The 23555-nt window shown below is 47.7% G+C and overlaps 1 protein-coding gene across 1 annotated transcript in view; it reads right to left on the reverse strand.

Moving 5' to 3' along the window:
* SETD2 (SET domain containing 2, histone lysine methyltransferase) overlaps positions 1–23555 on the reverse strand; it is a 70734-nt gene that overhangs the window by 40087 nt on the left and 7092 nt on the right. The window contains exons 2-5 of the mRNA XM_072854895.1: positions 14654–14669; positions 6827–11268; positions 4440–4571; positions 3415–3543 (exon numbers count right to left, since the gene is read on the reverse strand). Of these exons, the coding sequence (XP_072710996.1) occupies positions 3415–3543; positions 4440–4571; positions 6827–11268; positions 14654–14669 (4719 nt within the window). The remainder of the gene's footprint in view (positions 1–3414; positions 3544–4439; positions 4572–6826; positions 11269–14653; positions 14670–23555) is intronic.

A 23555-nucleotide genomic window follows, 5' to 3' on the forward strand; every position in this document is an offset into this window, starting at 1 on the left:
GTGTAGCTATGATGATTATACGCCTTAATCTCAGGCAGTTCTGATGAATTTATGTTTTTATGCTATCGCACAGGTAGGTGTATCACAGCAAAAAGCCCAGACGCAAGAATAAAGCTCCCCTTCGAGCAGGGTTTATTCTGTAAAAGAACAAGACCTTGTGGGTGATGTGAGGAGGAAAACAAGGAGCATTAAGAGAAGGTGCTGGCAGGTGGTTTTCTTCAATTGAAATGGAAAGCCTGTCTGCACCTTCCTGGTCTGGTGGGTGAAATGAGGGGTCAATCAAATATCCTTGTTAACCATAGGAAAGGTGAATTTAAAAGTGGAGACGGAAGAGAATGACGAGTTACCCCTACACTCCAACACAAACCTCACGGATTGCGTTCTGCAGCACAGCCAGGCTTTAAACCCAAGATGCATTGTGAAACAGCTTTCCTTGATATCTGTCCGAAGTTTTCCCTTGTTTAATATCACCCTGAACCCCTCCACTCTTTCCTTGTGCTTAACCAGGAGAGCACCAGGAAAGCCAAAGCTCCTGCCAGCTCCACCGGGACCAAGCATTTGGTGTTTTGGGCAGGTATCGCTCACTCCATTTCCTTCCCATCATTAATCCCAGCCCCTCGCACAGTACCGTGGTGGCCTTCTAGCCCACACGTACAAATTATGCCCGTCTTCCCCCACCTCCATGTCCACCCAAAAAAAAGGTTCTGGTACGTTAATCTGCACCTTCAGCTCATAACTCAGCCATATCTTTCTCCTAGATGTGTCCCTAGCCTGCAGATACCAACATAAAGGTGTCAGCAATGGTCTTCTGCTGCTTATGGTCTTCAGCAATGGTCTTCTGCTGCAGGGTTGGCTCCCCTCAAAGTCCCGACCGCAAAACTCTAAGCCTGGGAAATGGGCGCAGCAGCAGGACAGCGAGGAGAGCCGAGCTAGAAATACCTTTGAACAAAGCCATGTCAGGTGGGACGGGTCATCTTCTGGGTGTATAACCTCTCCACCCTTGGCCGGATTTGCGACAGTCCACAGACTGTCTTCTGGTGGGATGACTACCAAGAGAAGGTTGTCTTCTCCCAAGATAAGCTTTAACTCCGCCACAATGTTCTGCCAGTCTGCAAATCTCTCTCCAAACGACGGCTTTTCAGAATAGCGCACACACCAACAAAAGCAATATTCCAGCCAGCCCCAGACTGAAGTCGCCAATCAAGTGTTGAGGAGCCACATCCAAATCCCTCGGCATGCACAGGCCACCTGCAGTAGATACTTTCGCTGCTCTTGTTGATTTATTTACCCTCTTACCCAAGGTGGTCTTCACGCGCTTTATCTCCTTCCCATCTTTCTCAACGTTCCGGATCCTAGCACGCCTAGCAGACACGATGCTCGCTATGGTGAGCTGTTCCCTATCAGCCATATATTTACTACGACCTCCATAGCTTGTCTTCAAAAGAAATGCCTAAAACTTTACATAAAACTGGACCTGATATTTCCCTATGGGGCAGCAGCACTGCTTCAGTCCCCATCGCTACCGCTTCCCTGCGTGCACGTTATTCCAAAAACAACAGGACCCTGCTCTTGCAGAGGTTATGTGCAGCAGCACCAGGGACTCCCTGGGTTACCAGGCAAATCTGGAAAAATCAAGAGCCAGAAAATGCCACGGTGCTCACCCTCTTCTTCGATACAGTTGCTGTGCAACAGAACAGTGATGGAGAGCGCTCGCTGGTTTTAACAATCGCTTAACACCATTATCTTTTACATAAATACAGTGTGAAGGGCGCTCTCGGTTAAACATATTCGGTTGAAAACGCAGACTTGTTTTCACTGCATTTTAGATAACTTGGCATACCTCTCTAAAGCAATCAAAACTCTTCCCCGTATCTTCCTGTGAATTGGTCTCATATATTCGATACAGCAGTAAAATATATTCGATATAGCTGTAAGACCTATGGCTTTCTTAAGCGTCAGAAACACCGCTGGATTCCTCAGTACTCTTGGTCTTCAACAGAAGCAAAAAAAAAAATAAAATCGGAGTTTCCATGGAAACTCACTAAAATATCCAGAGTTACAAAAAATCTGCACAATTAAGTTCTAGGCAGATTGTTTTGAAGCTCAGCCTCTGGTGCGCTTGAGACTGAACAGACTCATCATGCCCATCCCACAGCCTTTTGAGACGGAAACTGGAGCCTGGTGAAACTCCGAGCGCACAGCACTGCTTCCCCACGGCGGGACACTCCAGCAATTTCTTCTACAAAGCCTGTTGTTCATCTGCAGAGCAGCACGACCGATTTCTGCTCGCCCTGCGTGGATCTAAGGACGCCCACGCCCACACGACCCGCACACAAATGGTGAGGTCTGAACCCGGGGGAGAAAAATCCACCCGGGTCTTGCTAGCCGTAGGAGCGTGGCAGCGCACCACAGCCGCTCCCACCTGGAGACATCTCCCGCCTTGCTCCCTTCTCCCAGCAAACCCCACCGTTGCCTCCTGCTCGTCCCGCTCCTCCTGCTGTACCTTGTGCTCCAGCCCCCAGCAGCTCTTTGAATGTGCTTGCTCCTCTCTCACGGCCTCATTTGAAGCTCTTTTTACTACTGGGAGTATGAGAAAGCGCCGGCTCGGCAAGGCAGAAGGCAACTCCTTGACTTACCCTACCTAGGGCAAAGGCATTCCCATCTCAGACCTGCTCCTTCTTCCCAGTCACACTCACTTTTTGAGTGCAACAGCTTCCAAAGAGGACCGTAATTCCAAAAAGATCGGCATCTATCCTGCTGCGGACCTAGGCGGGGTTCGAACACCGTGCAGACCTTGCATTCAAGTCCCACCAGCTCCTTTGTGCCAGACACTGTTGATAAAGGCACCGATCCAGGCACAACGGGCAAATTTCATTCGACTGGAGCGAAACAGGGTCAAAGACAGAGTCGGATCCATAAGCGTGGCTGATGTCAAACCAGCACTTCGAAGTACAGCAGTTAACTAACAACAGGCTAACGAGGGAGGAAAGATCCCCACGGGATCTTCGTGTAGTCCAAAGGGGAGGAGGACTCGAGAAGAGGGTAAGTCTTGCAGAGGCGGGAAGAGAAAAAGAGGAGACACAACCAGAGCGCGTGCCCCTCTGACGCCGTGTAGTGGGGACAGAGGAAGATGGGAAGACAGATTAAACACAAGATGAAACCACAGCAAGACTGTCAGAAACGCTAATGAGAAGAGAGCAAAACCAGAGTGGGAGATCTAACGCATAATGAGTGGATACGTACGTGCTGATAACCAAGAGGGACACCTGACAGAGGACAAGGACAGTATATAAAGCTGGAAGAACCTCAGCAAATCCACAAGGTCAGTGAAACCAGGAAAACACAAGCAACTTATTTTCCTTTCGCGAGGGAGTAAAATAGCACGAGGACGTCATTCGAAGAGCAAAGGCTTACGATGGCAGATCTTTGGCAGCTCTCAGCCCCCAGCCTTTCTTCTCCGTGAGGATCACTTCAACATCTGCGTGCTGTTTCTTCTGGAAGCGCCTGTTGGAGCAGTAGTCGCCGTTTGGGCACCTGGAAGAACTAAGGGAAAGAAACAGAACAAATCAATTCCCAGCAGGACAACAGCGATAACGGAAACGGCTCAGATGGGAAACAGATACCAAGGAACCATAATCAATTCAGTGTAAAACCTTCAACCGTGTTTTGCTATAAAAAGCATAACCATCTGACTGTCAACATGCAAATGCAGACAATTTATTTCTGGAAGGAAGATAAAAACATTTGGAATGCGAATGCCACTGTATTTCTATGTCGTATCATCAAAATGGGATGAACTGGCCGCTTCTCCCCATGTTTTATGGGTTCTTCCCCCAAGATATCCCCTTCCCCTGCATCTACTGCCAGGGCTATGAGATGAAAAAAAAAAAGGGCAGGGCTTCTGCCAGGTAATTCCTCTCCTTCCACCCCAGCTGGTGACAATCCTCGTGCCAGGGAGTGAATCCCACTAAGCGCCCTGTCCCCTGCCTCCTGCTCACAGCAGAGCTTCCCCTTCTCCTAGCTTCTTCCAGGAGGGAAAAGGAGACAACGGCCGTAGCGTGGCGAGGCTCTGGGGAGAGGAGAGAGATGCAAAAGGAGAAATGAAAGGAAATGAGGATCTCAAGTAGAGCTACGTTTGCATTTCTGACTCCCCCCAACCATGCTTACGATGGACTAGAGTAACGGCCGAGGAGCAGAAGACTCCAGGCATTTGTAGCAGGTTTTAACAGGAGGTTGCTAAGGTCCAGCCTCCTGCAGAAGATCTAAGGTCAGATCCTGGTATGCCGGCTCTGAAGATCGCTCCACATCAGCCAGCGAAAATGAGAGTGTACAGACAGCTCATTGCCACTGCCCAGGAAAGTCTGAATTCCTTTAGGGGCTCCCAAGTCACCTCGTGGAGAACACCGCCCAACTCCGGCAACTCATGAAGCGCTCCTTACCACTCTATCATGAGCAGGCGATTGAGACAGTCTTCTCCACAAGCAACCTCCCCCTGAGCTCGCTCTTCTTTGGAGAGAGGAGGGCATTCGCACAGCATTCGCTTAATATCCCGGTGAGATTTGTTCTTCTTCCTATTGAAGACGAGGCATTGAAATATCGGTTAGACGGCATCTGGGTAGAGAAATTACTCCTCAATCTTTATCAGTTGTTACTGGAGGAAATTCATTTTGTTCTCTAGAAACTGGGCATATGGATTGATTACCTTTGGACAACCACAAGAAGGTACAGGGGTAACCAAGGACCCTGGGTTTGTTTTGAGCAGGAGGTGATGACTTTCTGCTCACAAAAGATGATTTCTCAGAAAGACATCCCAGCATATTTAACTTTTTTTCCTTCTCCTCCCTGTCCACAATCCAATTTTACTTTCAATGTAGATGCGCGCACGCACACACACCTACAGCCAGAGGAAGGACTAAAACCCCTTCGTTTTGTCACGCAAGAAACCAACTGCCAGAAAATTCAGTCCTGATTTTTCTAGACAGAGGATTTCTCACCACATAGCACAAGTTCTAAGGTTTAAACTAAAAGGATAAACTTTGATCAGCCTCTCATGAAATACTATATATTCTGTAATCGTATATAATACTACGGAGACAATCTCCAGAGATCCCTTCCAACCTCAGCTATTCTGTAACAGTCTACTTGGTTTTGTTGATCCAAAGGCCAGGAGAAAACCTATCTTCTAAAATATTAACATATAAACCATTAGTTGAGCGCACGTACCATTTTAAAATAGCTTTCTTTTAATAAAGCAAATTGGAGGGTTTAGCTACTTACACCTCTGCTTAACTGTCAGATAAGATGATGAAAAAGACAACAAGAAAACGGTAGTTACAGAAAAGGTAAGGCATCAAAGGCATCTACTAATTGATATTTTAGTTGCCGTGAGATGATTAGGGAAATGCTTTGGAGCGTGGATCCCAACAAGACAAAAAAAGGCATAAGCAAAAAGGCTTGGATTGAAATAAATAGCAGGTTTTATCCGCAGATAAGTGGTTAGTATTCAGACTCTGAATCGAGAATATCTTTTAAAATACATTTATAAAAACAAAACCAAAAAAAGGCGTTTTAGTGAACAAAAGAGACGGCAAAGCCTTGAGTGTTAAGACCCCAACACGGGTTTAAATTGGCCCGTGTGAAGCGTCCCCCCGAGCCGGTGCTGCGGCCGGTGCCCTCGCTGCTGGCGAGCACCGGGGCTTGGCACCCAAAGGGTCGGCAGGAACGCCGTTACTCAACCGCCCTTGAGGAATCACGAGATGGAAAAGGACCATGACGTTCAATGAAACGGCAAGATCTTAAATAGGCATAAAATCATCAGAAGGCTTTACCGTAGTCTGTGCCAGGAATAAGAATTGGTTACGAGCTCGCAAGGAGCTCTCACCTACGCATTAAAGCCCGAGCGAGTATTTTTTTGGCAAGGATGAAGGTAGTTGAGCCCTGAAGCAACACACTTACTGATCATCTCTAAAGCTCAGAAATAGATGATTTTATTTTCCAGGGATCGTATCCTGTTCAACATTCCCATGCAAAAGGGAGAAGGATAATCTGCAGCCAACAGCGACCCTCTGATATTTCAAATTACAGTCTGTTAGATCTAAAATAACTCATCTGAGATGGCAAATAATTACACGCAAGTAACCAAAGCCTTTACAGACACACATTGGTTGTCCAAAACCTTTCCCACACCCAGACAGATTTCCCTGTGTCTTCAGAGAGGGAGCGAGCTGGCCACTAAATTTGGGGCCACTAAACAGACAAGATCTGGCAAGCCCAGAGGTGATGCTGCTATACTGCTCTGGGCTCTAACGTAGCCGCACCACGTTCAGATGAACGGTGGAGAATAGAGAATGAAGCAAAAAGCTCGGAAAAAAATTGAATTACTCTTACAAACTACCACGGGTACAAGAGTAACATGTTTATTTGGTGCTGATGCCTGTAATCCCACGTGTGCAAGTCCTGCCTGATACTCAAATCAACATTAGACAAAGGGGATGTGGCAAGATGACTGAGAAGAGGGTATAAATAAATCATCCTCCCCCCATAGCCTCCAATCTTCCACCTCTTCTCCTCACCAGGGCGTGTCTGGGCCCAACCAGGGTTTTCTGTTTAGGAGAAGAGACCCAGGGGAGGTTAAACACTTGCCCAGCATCGTCTCCTCTACGAGCAGCTTTGCTAGACATCGGGAACGCGACATCCCTCCCTCCCTCCAAATTATGCCAATTTGGCCGGAAAAAAACCCCAAACTATCACAGAATCAAATATAAGTTAAAACCTAAAATTGCTCTAGGCAAGGGGAAAAAAAAAAAGGGTAAAAAAAATCAGTTACCTTTCTGTCAAGTACACGTTCTCCTCAATAAGGTCAAAGTAACAGGGCATCTTTCCTTGCTTGGCAAACTCCTTCCAGCGCTGGGGGTCTCTGAAGTCGTCCATGATACACAACCGACCCACCATGGAGGAGTCCTGCGGCGCCGACTCCACTTGCTCCCCCTCCGGTTTCACCTTCTTCTTCTCCCTCGAGTCCACGTCGCTCTCCGAGTCGCTCTCCAACTCCGGGCGTCTTTTTTTTGGTGGACCTCGCTCTTTCGCATCGTTTTTTTCCAAAACCTTCACCTCCTCCTTCTTCTCCCCGCCAGGCACCGGCTCCTTGGTCGAATTGCTGCTGATCTCGTGTGCCTGCACCGAGCCTTTTTCTTTCTGCCCGGGCACCTGGCATTTACTCGAGGGGCTGGGAAAACGAGGCTTGCAGTCATCATCCCAACGGTCATCCTCTTCGTACTCCTCGTGATCTTCCGTTAGAGAATCCGGTACTTGCCCTTGAATTCGTTCGTAATTAACTGCAGAAGGCCTGCTAGCGGACCTTGCATCCCAATAACCGTTGCCTTGCCAGTAACTCTGAGAGCTGCCGTACGCTCCCGAGCCCGGCTGGTAAACGTAGCCCGAGTAGACCCCGAAGCTGCTATCCGGCTGCTGGTAGGTGCTACTGGGCTTCTCCGGCTGGGAAAAGTCCCAGCCCAAACCACCCAGATCCTCCGTCGTATGAAAACCGTCCAGCCTGGGGAAGTCTCCGAGGCCAGACTGGTTAAGCCCACCCTTCCCTTGCCTACTGTCTGGCTTGGAAGAGCTCGTCTGGTGTCGGGATTTATCGGCGCTTTCGAAACTCTCTGGCAGACAAAACGGCTGCTCGTCTTGTCGGCCGATGGGTCTACCAATGGACATCAGCTCCTTCAACGTTATTCTCTCATCTGGGTTGGGTTTGCCGTGGGAGTCTGCCGTCAGGTCTGCCTGACTCGTACTGTCAACACCGTCGCTCTGAGGCTGGCACGGATCCGGCCGCAGCTCCTCCATCTCCTTCCTGCTGAGCTCGGTAGAAGTTGCCGGACTCTTCTCCATCCCTCTAGGAGAACATCTGCTCTCTACTTGCGGACCGCCTTTACTCGCCATATTCTCTGATCTCTCTTCATAGTAGGGTCTACTGGGCTCCGGTCGCTCATCGTCCCAGTGGTCGGAGAAGCGCCTGTTGCCCTGGCTGCTCCGTGAGGACCCAGGGCTGCTCTCCTCCATCGCGATGGTCGAGTTCTTCGGGACGACCACAACAGACTGGAGCCGTTTCCGTGGCGTGTCGTCATCAGAATCCGAGTCGTCCGTGTCACTGTCTTCACTGCCCCCCTCGCTGTCGCTCTCCCCCGTGTCGGAGTAATCGTCACGGCCAGCGGGAACAAATTCAGCGGCGTTGCCGCTGCTGTCGCACGTCGGGGTTTGAGTTACCATCTCCATTTCTTCTGCAGTGACAATAACATCGCAAGAGGGAAACAAGGCATCTGGAAAAGCCGAAGCCACCAAGGGCTCGTTTCCCTCATCCTTCTCAGCCAATACACCGGGACACCGAACTCTCAAATCATCTGGCCCAACTCCCTCAGTGGAAACAGCACTTTCCTCCACGACTTCTCCGCCGCGGTGCTCCAGCAGCACTTCCGAATAGTACGAATGTTCATCTCTGAACGATGGCTTGCCTTTTGCCAAACCAAGATCGACGTGCTGACTATTCAACTCGAGCGCCTCTTCGGCTTCCGAATGCTGCGGCAGCTCCTGGCGTCCATCCGGCGGTGGCACGTCCCATTTGGAAGAGACGCTTTCCTCCGGCATGGGATGGTCCGACCTGACCCTCAGGGAACAGCCATCCTGGGAAGGATCCCTGCTCGAGCTCTCCACTGCCAGGCTAATTTTATGGGAAGGGTGACCCTGCTCATCGTCACAGGCAGACTTTGAGTGGTGATCCTCCGTGCTCTCATAATCGCACGTAACGGTCTGCAACTCTACCTGCATGTCCAGGAACGTCTCAGATGTAACTTTTAAATCTGCTGGTTCTGCTTCGATTTCAACTTCCGAATGATACAAAGCAGGGGTGGCGTTGTCTGAAATGTAGCAAAAAACTGGTTCTTTGGTTTTGTCGCACGGAGTCGCCTGATCATCCAGCTTCTTCGGCACAGTTTTAGTATGATCTACATTCATGATGGGCAAAGGGATGGCTTCCCCTTGCTGCTGTGAGACCGGAGCCTCCGCTTGCCTGAACAGACTGTTGCACTCGCTGGACTGGACCCGAGAATCGTCCGGCTCTTGCTCCTGAGACACATACGTGCTCTCAAACCCATTAGATGGCAACGGATACGATGGACTCGTCTTCACGACAGGCGATGCTTCTGACCGAAACAGGCTATCATCAGAAGACGCGGTGACATCCTCTGTTTTGGAGGCACTGGAAGTTGCCAAACTATCAGCCCTACCCTCCGGGGACCCATTTACACTCAACTCCATGGGGAAACACGTTCTTAATTGATCGTGCTTTATCTTTAATAAAGTTTCTTGCTCCTTAACACTGTCGTGGCATTCATTTCCTGTAAGTTCCTCGGACTTTGAGTTAGCAAAACCCGCTTTCGATTCGTCTGCCTTTTTAAAAGCGGGCAAATCGTTTAACTGATTTAATGGAGAAAGTGTCTTTTCCCTTTCAAATTTTTTCGCAATGGACACCCTGATCTCATTGCTTTTTAGACAAGAGGTCTCTAAATCTAGAGAATTAGACTGCTGTTTTATTTCTTCGATCGATTCTGTACAACAGAAAGAACTCTTAAATTTATCAGGCTTTGGTGCGGGGGTCTTTGAAGGGGTGGACTTATAACGGGAGGAATTCACATTACTGTCGGGCTTAGAATGGGATGTCCCCTTTCGATAGCCTAGCTCATCAAGGGGAGAGCACCTTTTGGTTACTTCACTTTCTGAAGTCCTTTTTGAATCTCTATCTGCTTTCGAAGAAGACCTTCCTCTCCTCTCCACGTCGGCATGAGACGACTCTACTTTGCTGTCCCTGTCCGACTTAGAGTAAGAAGTCCTCGAGTCTCTGTAGGAGGAGGAGGAGTGGGATGATGTACGCCTCGAGTCGCTCGATCTGGAATGTGTCCTCCTGTACTCGTCCTCCGAGTCCGAGCTCTCTCGCGCCCTGCTGTCCGCATACGAACGGGAGTATCTCGACCTTTCCCTGTACGGGGAGCTCCGATGGTATCTGCGGTCGGATTCGTAGTAATGCGAACGCTCTGACCTGGAGTAGGAAGAGCTGGTTCGGGAGCTCCGATCGGATCGGGAACGGGAATGAGACCGGCTTCGCCTTCTCTCTCTGTCTGATCGAGAGCGGGAAGACGCATACCGCGAATCTCTTTCCGATTTTGAATAGCTCGAGTACTTCTCATCCCTGTCCGACTTGGAGCGCGAGGAGGACTTCCCCAGGTCGTCACCTCTGAGGGACGTGGAGCTCCTTCTGGGATCTCTCTCTTTTTCCGTACTGGATATCTTCAGCTCGTGTGACCGCTGGCTGGAGGAGGTCCTCACCGAATCTTCGTCGGACTCGGAGCCCAGCAGCGTGCCGTCGGACTGGGAGAACTTCCTCTTCGACCCCTGCCTCCGGGAGCAGAGGGGAGCACCTTTCGAGCCGTCGGAAACCTCATCCTCTTTCCCAATATGGGAATCTTCCTTCTGCGGAGTTATTTCCGTCTGCTCGGGTGTGTTTTGAGTGACACGTTCTTCCGAACCGCGCGATACCGCATCCTGCTTGACATCCGGCTCCAAAGCCTCCTTAGGTACCGCATGGCACGGCTCCTTCGAAGCGGGGACTTCAGCTTCCACGGGCGGCGACAGCAACAGCGTCGACATCAGCGTTACTGGCAGTTGTGGCAAGGCTGCCGCTGCAGGAACCGGCATCGATGCTGCTGGTGACACCGTCGGCGGAGGGGGAGGCGGGGGAGGCGGTGGCGTTGAGGCAAAGTCCGTGGCCAATGCCACCGGTTCCGTTACTGGTGCCACAGCCGGCGGTGGTGGCGGTAGCGTTGCTGCTGCAGCTGGTGGCGGTTTTGCTGTGACATTAAGTAAATGTTTTTTAAAATGGATCTTCCCTAATTCTACCTTCGGTTTTGGAGGTGAAGACTCCTCAGCTGAACCAGCGGCATCCCCCAAGTCCATTTTGCTTTTGGGGTTAAAGTCAGTCTGAAGGGGTACTGCTGGGGAGTTCTGAGTTTCATTTTGTTTCTCGTTTCCGAGACCAGTCAGAAATCTATTCGGTAAGGTTTTCTTGGTTAAACTAAAGCTGAAAGACACCTTTTGTCTTCCTTGCTCCTCAAGGTTAACCTTTGTTTTGGTGCCTTTGGGCAAAAAGCGACTCGAAGCAATGCCTTTGAACACCGGGCCTTTGATAAAGCCAGCTTTCTGCACGGTTTCAGGCTTGCCCTGCAAAAGAAAAAGAAGATGCAGTTAGAGGAATTGGGTTTGGGGGATTTTAACTCTGTTCTACAGGCACGCCGAACAATTTTATTTTACCTGTTGAATTTTTCATGACGATAAAAATAGAAATTGATACCCTGGGCTGGAGTCTGGGATAGCATAGCCGCGCCGCCTTCTGCGCCGGCTCTCTCTCGAACAGAATCAATTACCCAGTCATCTCCAGTCTGGAGCAAAATCTCCTTTGGGGTTTGGGCTGAGGCTTTTTAACTGACTTATTAATGACCAAACTGAAGGTTCTTTTCTCATTTAATTCTCAGGTTTTTTAAAAAGAGATAGGGTTCAACATATAAAGTTAATTGAAGAGATAGTTGTGCTGTTTCTGTGGTCCCAGGCTACAAAATATCCTGCATTTTTAAGCTTTAAGTGTGTTTGTTTTCATGTCCCAGGAGACTGCACCTGGATGCATTTGGTTTCAGCATGAATCGGACTACCCAGAATTACAGCAGGAGTTTTAAGCCCTGTCCTTTCCCACCTCTTGCCAACAGCCTTCTCTCAATCATCAGGAATTCCTAGTAAGCTTCCAGGCTCAGGCGTAGATCAGTATTGATATAACAACCTCCAAGAATTCCCACCAGGACTTAGTCATGCGTGAGGACTCTGTCGCCTCCAGGCCAAGCGACTGTAGTACGCTCCACGTGCATCTCACCAGAAGCTATCTGCCGTCTCCTGCCCAGGATCTCCCTCCCCACCTTGCAGCGAGGACCATGCTACAGCAAGTACGTTCGTTTGCGATTTTAATGAGCTGAAAGTCATCTTCTCTAGGATATTAAGAGCTCAGGATCTCCACCAAGAAAGCTGCTGTGACAGCACTCGCGACTGAACCCTGGGGCTTTGGAAATGGAGCAAGTCTAGAGCGACAAAGCTCCTTCAAGATGGGAACCTCTTATCTTACAGGATGCATTTATCCAAGCCCGAGATTAGCAATTTTCAGAGCATAAAGCACCGTACGTTTATCCCTCTTAGCATTTCTCCAACTATTTTAAAGCTTAGGGCTCATCCGCACAAAAGCTGTGTCACAGGAGTGCAATCCCTCAAGAAGAAGGTTGCCGCAGCGCGGTAAAAGGGTGCTGCTGTCAATAGTCTTTATCCCCGCAAATCCAAACTGCGTTAGCGTCCTTACATTTTGTGTGAGCAGCGTAACTCCAATGGAAACGGTCGTAGCAGTATAAAAACTGTACAGAGCTGGGTTTTTCTCCCATAACTGTTGCATGAACACATCTTTGGCAGCAGCAGCGGTTTCCCGCAACCCACTGTGAATGATTACGTACTTTGTTATCCTTTAACTTTTGTAAAACAATGCATAGCTGCTCAGGCTAAAGGCACCGTAGTAAATTATTAAATAAGACGTTGGTGGAATGGAAACCCCATCTCATTCTATTCGCACCCTTGGACATCATACATACAAAAATACCCTCATTTTTGATGAAACACATGGGGTTTTATTTTAATTGTGAAAACCATGCCACGGTCTCCTCGTGACTAGCCTTGGCTACCCAACCCAGCACCACACACGACATTTGATCTTCACCAGCAGATGATTAGCTGCGTTCTGGAAAAAAGGGGTGCAAAAAATAAAAAGCACTCCTTTTAAATGGGTGTTATTTATATGGGTGCCATTTCATGGATGCTTTTAAACGAGTGCCGGGGCTAAAAGGGCACCCAAATGGTGACCTTGGAAAAAAGTGCACGTCCACACGCTTGCCCAGCTCTGAAACACATTCCTCTCTCCACGACTGTCTCACAACCACCTCCAGAAAGTCATGCTGAAAATACTATCCCTGTTTTCAAAAGAATCCACACATCAGAAGTGATCCAGAGACTAATACACGAGTGTATATAAACTAATTCACGGGAGCAGGACAAAATTAAGCGTTCGGCCCGTTTGGTACGAGTTTCTAGGTATTTGAATGCTACTGAGACCACCCTCCTGTAGCACACCAGGCTCAGCCTCCCGAAGAGCAAGGAAACATCGTTTTGTGGGTTTGCTGGGTCAATTATTATCCCTACGTGACCAGAAATCCACACCTTTTTATCCCTGAGCTGTGTATATGTCTTGGGACAATGGAAAAGTAAGAGATCAGGTTCCTATCTTCATCCATACCCTGATGTCTAATGGAAGGAGTCTTCACAAATCTGAATCCAAATTCTTATCAGAGATTGGATTCACCTATTATGCCAATTATATATAAAAAAATAATTTGTCTGTGTATATATACATTAAAATATAGTAAAAATATAGTAAATACCGTGCATCGGCATTCAAGGGTTTTCTTTCTTGCTAGAACTTCTGTGAAATTATTTTACGTGCAAAATTCAGTTACGGAAATGTCTCGATGTTTTGATCAAAATCTTTCTAACTTCAAGTGCAACAGATCGGAAATCTGAGCTCACAGGTGAATAACAGGGTTTGGATACGTCCACCTTTACACAAAACACAGGACTTGAAGGCAAAAAAGGAGCTGCTAAGCTTCTGCTCCTCCCCTTTTCACAGCCTATTCAGCAGAGACGATACATTTCAGCACAGATGTTTCACCCTCACATGTTCACCCCTTCAGGCATTTTTCTTCTTAAATAACACCAAGTTTAACAAAACATGACTTACAGAATTTTAAATGTACTCCACAGGTAGCTTTTGAAATGTAATAGGTAGCAATTACTGGCAAAAGCTCTCTAGTAGAAAAGGAGTTCTCCTTCCTTTAATGTTTTACAGAAAGGGAACGTTCCCCAAAACATTGCTGTGGGTATTATGCAGAAAGAAAAAGGCGATCGAAGTTCACTCCGCACATTCAGCAGAGGTACACCATGCTGCAGCTCCGGCAGCTCTCAATTCGCTGGGAACACAGGGAGGACACACAGTATGTTCACCACCACAACCAGAGCAGATACGGTCCCACAGCATCAAAAATGATTAGCAGCAGTCGTTCCTACGCTGGGATATTATAAACTTTCCCAGTCCCTCCAAGTTTTCTCCTTTCCCCTTAAATTCATTGAGCCATATATAGCAAAACTAAGTTTCTTCACAGATTAAGTCCTTAAATAATCATCTTCTCGCGGTGCAGAAAGCACCATCTACCTACACTGAATGACTCAAGGGCACCGTTGCGCTCTGCTGTCGCATCCCTGCGTGTAGATGGCAGAAGTGGTACTGAAGGAGGTTCCCTTCTTTCCTGGATTTAACCACTGAACTAGAGGCACCCCAGAATAACACCCGTTTGCTTTATCTGGACCCTCAGTCTCTCTCGACTCAAAGAAATCTATAGGTCAGACTAAGCAGGTTGGGCTAACACAGGAGCTCAGGAGCTACATCAAGAAAGAAATCGGGTTTACTCACCTCATTTTCTTCTTCTCTATTGCAATCCAGTCGAGAAAACATGCAAAAGAAAACATAAAAAGAAGGTGTAAATATCAGGCAGAAACAAGAAACGTAACGTTAGATCTCTGGCACTGCAAACGGGACGGACCCAGGGACGCAGAGCGAGGGTAACACCAACCCTACAAATGATCCTGCTGCAAGAGATGGCCCTGCCTACCAACAGCACCCAACAGTCAAGCAGACACGCCAACCACCTCTGAAGGGGAGCAGGGCATAGTTTCGAAGCTCAATAATTTCAACGCTGAAAATTCTGCACGGACTTTGACAGAGCAAACATTTTTTGAGCAAACTGCTGCCTTGGTGTTGTCTTCTGAGGGTCTGCAAACCAGTCACAACCTTATTTCAACAGACACTGCAGAGGTAACGCAGCTATAAAAATCTTGAAAATGAGATGTAGGAAGCTGTATTCGGTTTTCTTTCAATTTTAGTATTTTCCTTAGCAGCCCAGAAACAGTGAAAGTATCCGCCTCTCTCGTTGCCAGAAATGAAAGATACTTATGAACACCTTATTGCTGCATGACCTGCTATGGATCTGCGGCCCTGGCTATTTACCACGACGCTTAGAATTAATTAATCAGTACTCTGGAAGCTAGCCACTCGACAATGAACTAATTTGGAGCATTACCTTGATCCCAACCCAACCTGCCAACGCTGAGCCACCGGGAAAGCCCAACTTTTTTTTGCTTCCCTAAGTTCTTCACTCCCATACCACGAGCAAAGCAGTTTCTCCTACAAGGGAGGAGAAGGAACAAGAACACGACTACTCTCGTCTTGCTCTGCCCGATACCTGGGAGAGCTTCAGCAAGTTTCTCAGCCCCCACAGGAAAAATTCAGAAGCAGACGTAGAAGTTTCAGCGGTTACCGATACGCCTTAACCGAGATGTCAACAGCTCATTTGTTTTATCGGTTATTTCCTCTACTAGAAGCCCAAAAGCATTCTCCAGTGCTCTAACCTTTACATTTGCATGCAGACAGCCTTTTCCCTATCTACCTTACAGATACAGGGGTAGTTTTCATCTGGACTTTTGATAAATTTAATCAGCTTTTGAGCCATAATTTGGCGTGGTCACGGTGACACGGTGAAAGATTTCTTGCAGAAAAGGTTCACAGATTTTACTTCAAACGTCAGCTCATCGATAAGTATCAGTTTCTGGAAAAGAAAGCCAAAGCTCTCGGTTTCTGCGTAACCCAGGCAGGGACCCGACGTGGTGACGGCACGGCAATAACCATCTATTTCCCCATTTAAACTATCATCAACAGAGAATTAGGAGAAACCTGCTAGGAAGACCTATCACCAGCAGTAACATACTCCTGCCTCTACAAAGGCTCACATCCAATTGATAAAGCTTATTAATAGGCTATAAATCATTCTTAGAGCAGCAAGAACAGGGTTTGTTTTCATTGAGGAAACATGAGTCATGAGTTTATGCAAGCTGTGGAGTACACGAGGGCACATATGCGATTTAACGGGGTTAAGCAAGCCATGAATTCAAAATAGTGCTGATGCAGAGGAGGTCAGAAGCCCTCTAAGAACAGTACTTTGACATGAATTAGTGCCTAAAAGGATGTTTCATCTTTAGGATCACAGAAAGTGGAGTTTTAGACTTCCAGGACACCAATGTCGTTGACAGTCACACATTTTGAGTGTAAAACGCGTTTACAAGGAGTGAGAACAGCGCTGAAGTCTAGTGTAGCCAAGACCCAACAAGACCCAACGTGAACACTGGACTCGATGATCTTAAGAGTCTTTTCCAACCTAAATGATTCTATGAAGATTTTCAAGACTTTCATAACCAAATGTGTGTGATACAGCACAGAATAACAACCAACAGATGAAAGCTGGTGGTCCTAAACCAAAAAGAAATGTCTCTTTATACATAAGAACACGGATTTAAGTAGCTATATATTGGGAGACAGGTAATGAAGTTTAGTATTTATAATTAATAACCTGTTGTAAGAGTAAAGGAAGTAACTAATTCCTTTTAACAATCCATTTTTGCTCTTGTTGCTGAAGCATTGCATAAAACCAATATTAAGCTCAAATGCTGGCAAGTACACAAAGTAGAGGTCTCCAAAAACTGAAAGCTAAGAATAAAATTTTCCCTTCCAAGAGGGCATGCCTACAGAACAGCAGGAATCACGGCACGATCCGGGCCAGCTCTAAGCTCACGTCCTGCTCAAAGCTCACAGCCACAGCAGTAAATTTCCTGGACAAGACGCCAGGTTGGTAGAGCAGCCTCAGCATCCGCCACCTCGAAACAGCCGCTCCACGAAGGCGGACGGCAGAGCACCGGCTTCTGCACGGGGCGATCAAAGCAGGCAAGAGAACTGCAATACACTGAAGGGGAAAAATAGCTAGTTGAGATCCTTCAAAACCCAGGGGAAATCTTGCAGGAGAAAGCGAGCTGCATTAGGAACTGGGTGATCTTGCTGCTCTAAAGCCACTTGGTAGCGAGACTTGTCTGCCCTTGGGGGGAGAAATTGCTAAAATTCGAGCAGCTGAAAGGGTGGCAAATGAGAAATCAAAATATCAAAAGATAGAAAACAGTTAAGAAGGGACCAAACAGAAGAAACTGTTGCATGAATTTAACTGGTTGTTTAACATAAAATATATAAGAATGAAGTAGATGTGACATTACTGATGATGTATCTTGTATAGCCCTCGATGATGAACCATTTAATTTCTAGCGGACAGAGAAGTATTTCTTCTCAGAGAGGGAATAGCAGCATCCTCTCTCTGCAGCGGTATTTCAGCCAGTTACGCCCAAGGGCTTGTCCCTCCTGAATTACCCCTCCATCACCAGCTAAAGCAGCCGTCGCAGCAGAAAGTCGTCCCACCTCGCTACAAGTGCCCTTGCGCAGGTCAACCTTAATAAAGGAGGTAGCTGGCTTGGGTTATGGATCACGTTTCCATTTACAGCCTCTTCCTTCGCCCCGTCTCAAAAAAATATAAATAGATTTCCAAAATTAGTGAACGCATTGCTGTTCGCTCAAAAACCTTTTGCCAAATTCCTCCCACACTGGGTTTGAAGTTACATAGAATCCCCACGTTACGAGCCTGAGGAAGGAGCTGGCACGCAGGAGACCCGGCACAACAAGAGCGTACGCGAGCTGGGGATCCATCCAAACACACAACCCGTAGGTTTTCCAGCAGGATTCCAGCCCCAGAGGTTTAGAGCAATCCCACTTGCTTCCCTCCGGCTGCACCTTGCTATCTGCAGGTACATAAAAGGAAGACTGTTATTAAAATCAGCATTGAATTCATGCACTCACTGGCTCATTTCTGTGAACGTCAAGAGAAAGGGCTTGTTAAAACCCAAAATAAAACTCAAAGCAAAACTGAAGACCTCTACAAACGAGTGGTTAATAAATTAAAAAAAAAAAAAATACAAGGAACTGTACCATCTTTTATTTATCTACAGCAGCCCTATGTATTAGCAGTTAAAAAAACAATAAAAATCAGTCTGCTCCTAAAGTAAAAATTAAACGAACAATTTTGCCAGTCAGATCTGATCAACTAATGACAAATATCGCTCAGGTAACAGCAAGGTGTGCTGGCACACACCCCACAAATGCACAATCGCACCCAACAGCAACCGCAGCAGCAAGTAAATCCCAAATCCCCACGCCATACAGAGGAGTTTGTATTTGCAGGAAAGGGTTTTTTTAAGGCTATGGACCCACATTTCTACCAAAATTCTTTATCTTTAAAATTTATTAATGGCCTTATATATCATTCTTTTTCCATGGTTTTATTCCTTCAGTTTTCTTACTCATGGAAAGGTCCCAGGTTTGTCACGGGCATGTTAATAAAAAACAAGGTTGTATTTTAATTTTGAGGTTCAGCAGCTCCAGCATTTCTGAGATGCTTAAACAGCTTGACATGAATGAGACTTCTCTCCTTTTTAAGATGTAACCCACGCTGTAATCTGAACTATACACAGGCTTTGCTTATGCTAAAAAAGCAAACAAAAAAAAAATGCCTTCAGGCTTCTGAAGTCTAAAGGACAAATGCTGGTCTGCATTAAGACAAAACTTGAAGAGCCTCACCTCCCATAGGTCTTCTCTTTTTTTTTTTTCATTTTCTTCTTCTTAAGAGAGAAAAATCTGGAAGCCTAAAGCTCTTCTTATCTAAACATCTGCAAGACTAACAACCCTGCAAGCCTAAAAAGCCCCAGCCCCAGCAGGCACTCAGCACACCTTGCTTTAAGCTGACGATGGGGTATTGTGTAGGCATTAGCATAGGTCCATCTGAAAGCCTACCTGCCTCGGCAATTACCTTTCTTTCTGAAGAAAGGAAACAAAATGCAAAACCTCAGCACTCAACCGGAGGAAATCCCAACCTCCAGAGTGTTTCGCTCAGGCCGGGTTAGCCAGAAATGTCCTGCCAGCATGGGGATGTAGATGGTCTTCCATAGCTGCTCATGGATCCACCAACCTTCATCCACAACACCAGGGCTAAGCAAACCAGAAGGCAACACAACAAATTAACACCTCAGGTGGAAATCTGCAGTTCCAGCAAGATCCTAAAGCCAAAAAGGAAATATCGAGGCAGATTTCACCACTGCCCAGCTGGCGATGGAGGGCTGCACCTCTGGGCTTCTGCCGCCGCCGTGCACCACGACGCTGTAGATAAAGTTCACTCGCTGCTGCTCTCATTCTGCTCTCGCCATCCTCGAAACCGAACGATTTGATAAAATACTTACAGGTCTGAAGTGCTATTGCCCACTCGGTTTATTAGTCTCTAATGTGGCCGGCTAGAGATAAAAAACAAGGATAAATGTGCAGCGGGGTCCCTGTGATTAACTGAAATACGGTGCTAAATTGCTGTGAAATCTTTTGTACAGAGCACTTTTAATGCTTTTAATACCCAAACGCGTCCCTGCTCCCAAAAATACCGCACCACAACTGGATAATGTACAACCAGAAAAAAAAGCAGGGAAGTTAATAGACAATCCTGCTCCCTCCCCCAAAAAGCCCCGGACAGAGGAAAGGCTAAAGCACAGCCGGGGAGGGGAGAAATCACTAACACTATCAAACATTCTTATTTAAACAGGAGCTTGAAACCAAGCCAAGCTCTCTAGAAAATGAGGTCAAGGTAGCTGTAAGCATATACCTGTCCCTGCGGCACGTCCCCCAAATCCAGCTCTCCCATCCCCTGCTTTCCTAAACCAGCATTTGCTGGTTTACACAACATTTTCTCTGGGTTTGGAGTTGTAAATTCGGAGCGGGGGAAGAGACATCATTTCTGCTGTGCTGAAATATGAAAGAAGAAGACTGAACACGCCAGGAAAACAAGTAGCTGAACAGACCGAAAATAAATATTCCTTCTTTCATTTAGAAAAATGCTAAGGGCTGAGTGACATCCTGCGTAGTCACAAGTATGCCAGAAAGGGATTTTTCTTTTAACATAGATTATGGAGTCACCTGTAATCATCGGTGAACGCTCCCTCTTAATACACCCCCCTGAAATGAACTTTATAAATCAAGAAAAAACCCGGACATGAGCCGTTTCAACAGCAGGCATGAAGGAGATTAAGAAACTCAACTGCTGTAGCTTCCACTTCGGGCCAGCCCTGGGTCCCGTTTCTCATCGGGCTGGAGGAGAGCCACCGAGAACAGATTCAAGAAGCATTACAACATAATATGGAAAACTTATAGCGCTATAAATTTTTACTATGAGCATTTACACTCCATTCTCCGCAGCTGGGGAAAATATAGGCTAAAAAAAAAAAGGCACGAGCTAAAATGCCGGTTCTTTGCCAGCTGGCAGCGCCGGCGAAGGGACTTCTGCCCAAGCTATGAATTAAGCCCTGGGTCCAGCGGAGCCCGTTGCAGACCCTTCCCAGGGCGGGTCCACTCGACAGCGACCAATCCTAAAGAGAAGGGCAAGAAATAGAGGGGGAAAAGGATGATTTTTGAAAACAATTTGCTTTTGCTGCTGCTCCTCTTGCAAAGGAAATTGGGTCAGAGAAAACAGACATTGGCAGGAGCATGTGAAAAGCCACAGGTTGAGGTTCTGGCGGTTTTTTTGGCCAAAGTTTCACGTACTAACTATTTAGCTATCTGTGTGTTAACAATATTAGCGTTTGAGAGAAGCTAGGATCTTCTGCTTCAGGAAAAAGACCCAGTTAAGAAGAAACCAATTTCCAGCGGTCTCCAGTCTTCTGCTTCAATAAAAGCGTCGCAGGACCCTGCTCCTTCCCCAAAACTGCCCGGGAATTCCCAAACTCACCACCACGCACACGGTTCCTGCTCTCCCCTTTCTGTTCAGTGCCAGAGCATGTCTAAAGAAGAAATCAAGTCTGAAATCGTGACAGCAATCATCATAAGCAATGCTGTTCCCATGGCAGCCAGGCAAGGGATTTACTGACGGAGCACCGACCAGCGAGGGAAAGGACGAGGACAGGCAGGGAGGGGACGGAAGACGGTGCCAAAAAGAGAGGGCACAAACCCACAGCTTAACTCGAAACCACGGCTTCTGGCTCAGTACCGTGGGAGCATCAGTCCCTGGAAAGCTTCCTCCTCCTCCTCCTCTCCAAGCAGGGAAGGAGAGATTTCAGCAGCAGCTTTTAGAGTTAGCATCCTCCCATCAACAAAATTTAAATGGGGTCACTTTTCAGGTAATCCCTGCCTCAAAAAATCACCTCCTTTTGACATGATCAGGCACAAACAGCAACAAAAGGAAATGTTTCACACATACAAGGTACTCTTAAACTGCATTCGCCCTACCTGACGCAATTAACTCCTCAAATATGTGCACACCCCTGAGCCATCTGTCCGTCCAGGGCCACGGTTGCCCCTGGGGAAGGATGAGGTTGGATCTAAGACAAATGCAGTTTATCACCTCTGGCTTATCCCCTCCAGCAGGCAAGCAGGGGAAGATGCAGGATGGTTTGACATCGCTCTCTCCCCATGGAGTACCACCGGTGGGATGGACGGCCAGGAGTTGCACAAAGAAACCCCAAAACCACATTAAAACCAAGAGTCCACAGCAGCTTTACAACCCGGCACGGCGCATTCCCGGCATCAGAGCATGCTGCTGCTTGCAGCGTGCGAGGCCAGGTCGTTATTTCACTAATCACCTTCACCACCTCACTGAACAATTTCTAACAAATGAAAAAGGCTGAAATTAAAACCTCCTTCCTATGGCCAGGGTTAGACCAGGCTTAAAAGCTCAGGCTCAGCTCCTAGCTCTGCAACAGCCTGTGTGCAACCTGAACAAGTCACTAAAGCGGTTATTCCCATTCCCAACTTTTTATCTGCCCCCCCCCACCATCCCACTTTTACTTATTTTCCAGGTTCTTCAGGCCACAGACATTTTAAAACATCTACAAACAGTGTTTGCAGCAGCAAGACTCTGACGTTGGTTTAAGCCATGACAAAACCGAGCAACAAGGCATTTCTTACACCAGCACAAAACCAGCTTTTAGGACTCGCTAAGCTTGCCTTACACATCCCGGCTACCTCCACCGCATGCCCTGGGGATACCGACCCTGCAAGCCAAAATCGCTTGCCACCACGAGAAGCAGCAAATATCCTCTAACGCTCTGCTGCAGATTTATAGTAAAGACCCTCCGAGTTGATTAAAAAAAGGAGAGAAAGCAAGTGCCAGCCTTCTGCAAAACTCCCTCTCCGCGTACGGCATCTCCTGTCGTAACCCGGCGGGGATGGTCACGTTTGACTCTGCTGCGGCGCAGCATCTGCAGGCGCTGCCAGGTTGTACGCTGGTAACGTTTCTAGGCTCGGAGGGAAAAGGAATTAGTGGAATTAGTAGGAAAAAAAACAGGTTTGTTTTTTAATTTTGCTCAAATCCCCATCCCATGCAATCACCGGCTTGCACAGAAAAAGTTCAGCATGTGCTGAACTGAACTGCTCTAATTAAGTTAAAAGATGTCTGATAGCAGGAAAATAATTTCAGTGTTTAAATCCTGCTGAAAAGCAAGTGGCTACACCCAGCTTCCACGAAATACAAGGCTCAAGTTATACCAACGCTTCTCTAAAGCACTCCTCTGCAGCGACAGGGGAAGCACAGGAAGGCGAGGGACCTGAAAACATACTGAATTTTAAAATAATAATAATAATAATCAGAAACATCTAAGCTGACTTACGATCATTACTACCGGAGACCAGCACAGGGCTTCACTCTTGGCAGAGAAGTCAGCAGCTCGGGCTGCCGCGTATCTGCTGAACAGGCAGAGACTTTGAGGCTTCATCTGACCGGAGCAATGGCTCTGGGTAATCAGGTCTGTGTGCTAAAAAGGGGAAAAAAAAACCCACAGAGCAGAAAGGCGATGCCCCTCCCTCGGAGGGCAGGCGCAAGGAGGGGAAGGACTCGCTCCCCAGGGCTGAGCGGGACCCCCGGGCAGCCCCCCGGCTACACCGCATCTTCTGCGGGCGACTTCTCGCCCGCTGCTTTTCTGAACTGGGTGAAAACGTGGGGGCTTCCACCACGGGGGGGGTTTCTTTCCTTCCCCTCCTGTGCCCGTCAGCAGGAACAGACCTTCAGCAGGTGTCACCATCCCGCTTCACCTGCGGGATTTGCCTTGCACGGGCAAGCAAATTCTTAACCTGACCTTATCAAGGCATCACCAAGCCTGCATGACAAATACCCCCCGGCACTGCAAGTCATCTTTGTCTCCTAAAACGCCTCGCAAATAAAGATTTCTCTCTGTTTCGGCAGGCAGGCTGGGCTTGCAGAAGTCTACCTGCTTCGGGAGAAGGGTAACCACACCGGTGGCCCCACTGGTGGCCTTGGGGAGGTCTCCCAGCACCCAACGAGCCCGGTGTCACTGGGTGAGATGGAAACATCCGCACTGCCCGCGCCAGGACGCAGTCGGATGCGTGCCACCCGCGACGC

This window comes from Ciconia boyciana, chromosome 2, assembly GCF_034638445.1.
Source record: "Ciconia boyciana chromosome 2, ASM3463844v1, whole genome shotgun sequence".
In the NCBI taxonomy this organism is placed as follows: Eukaryota; Metazoa; Chordata; class Aves; order Ciconiiformes; family Ciconiidae; genus Ciconia; species Ciconia boyciana.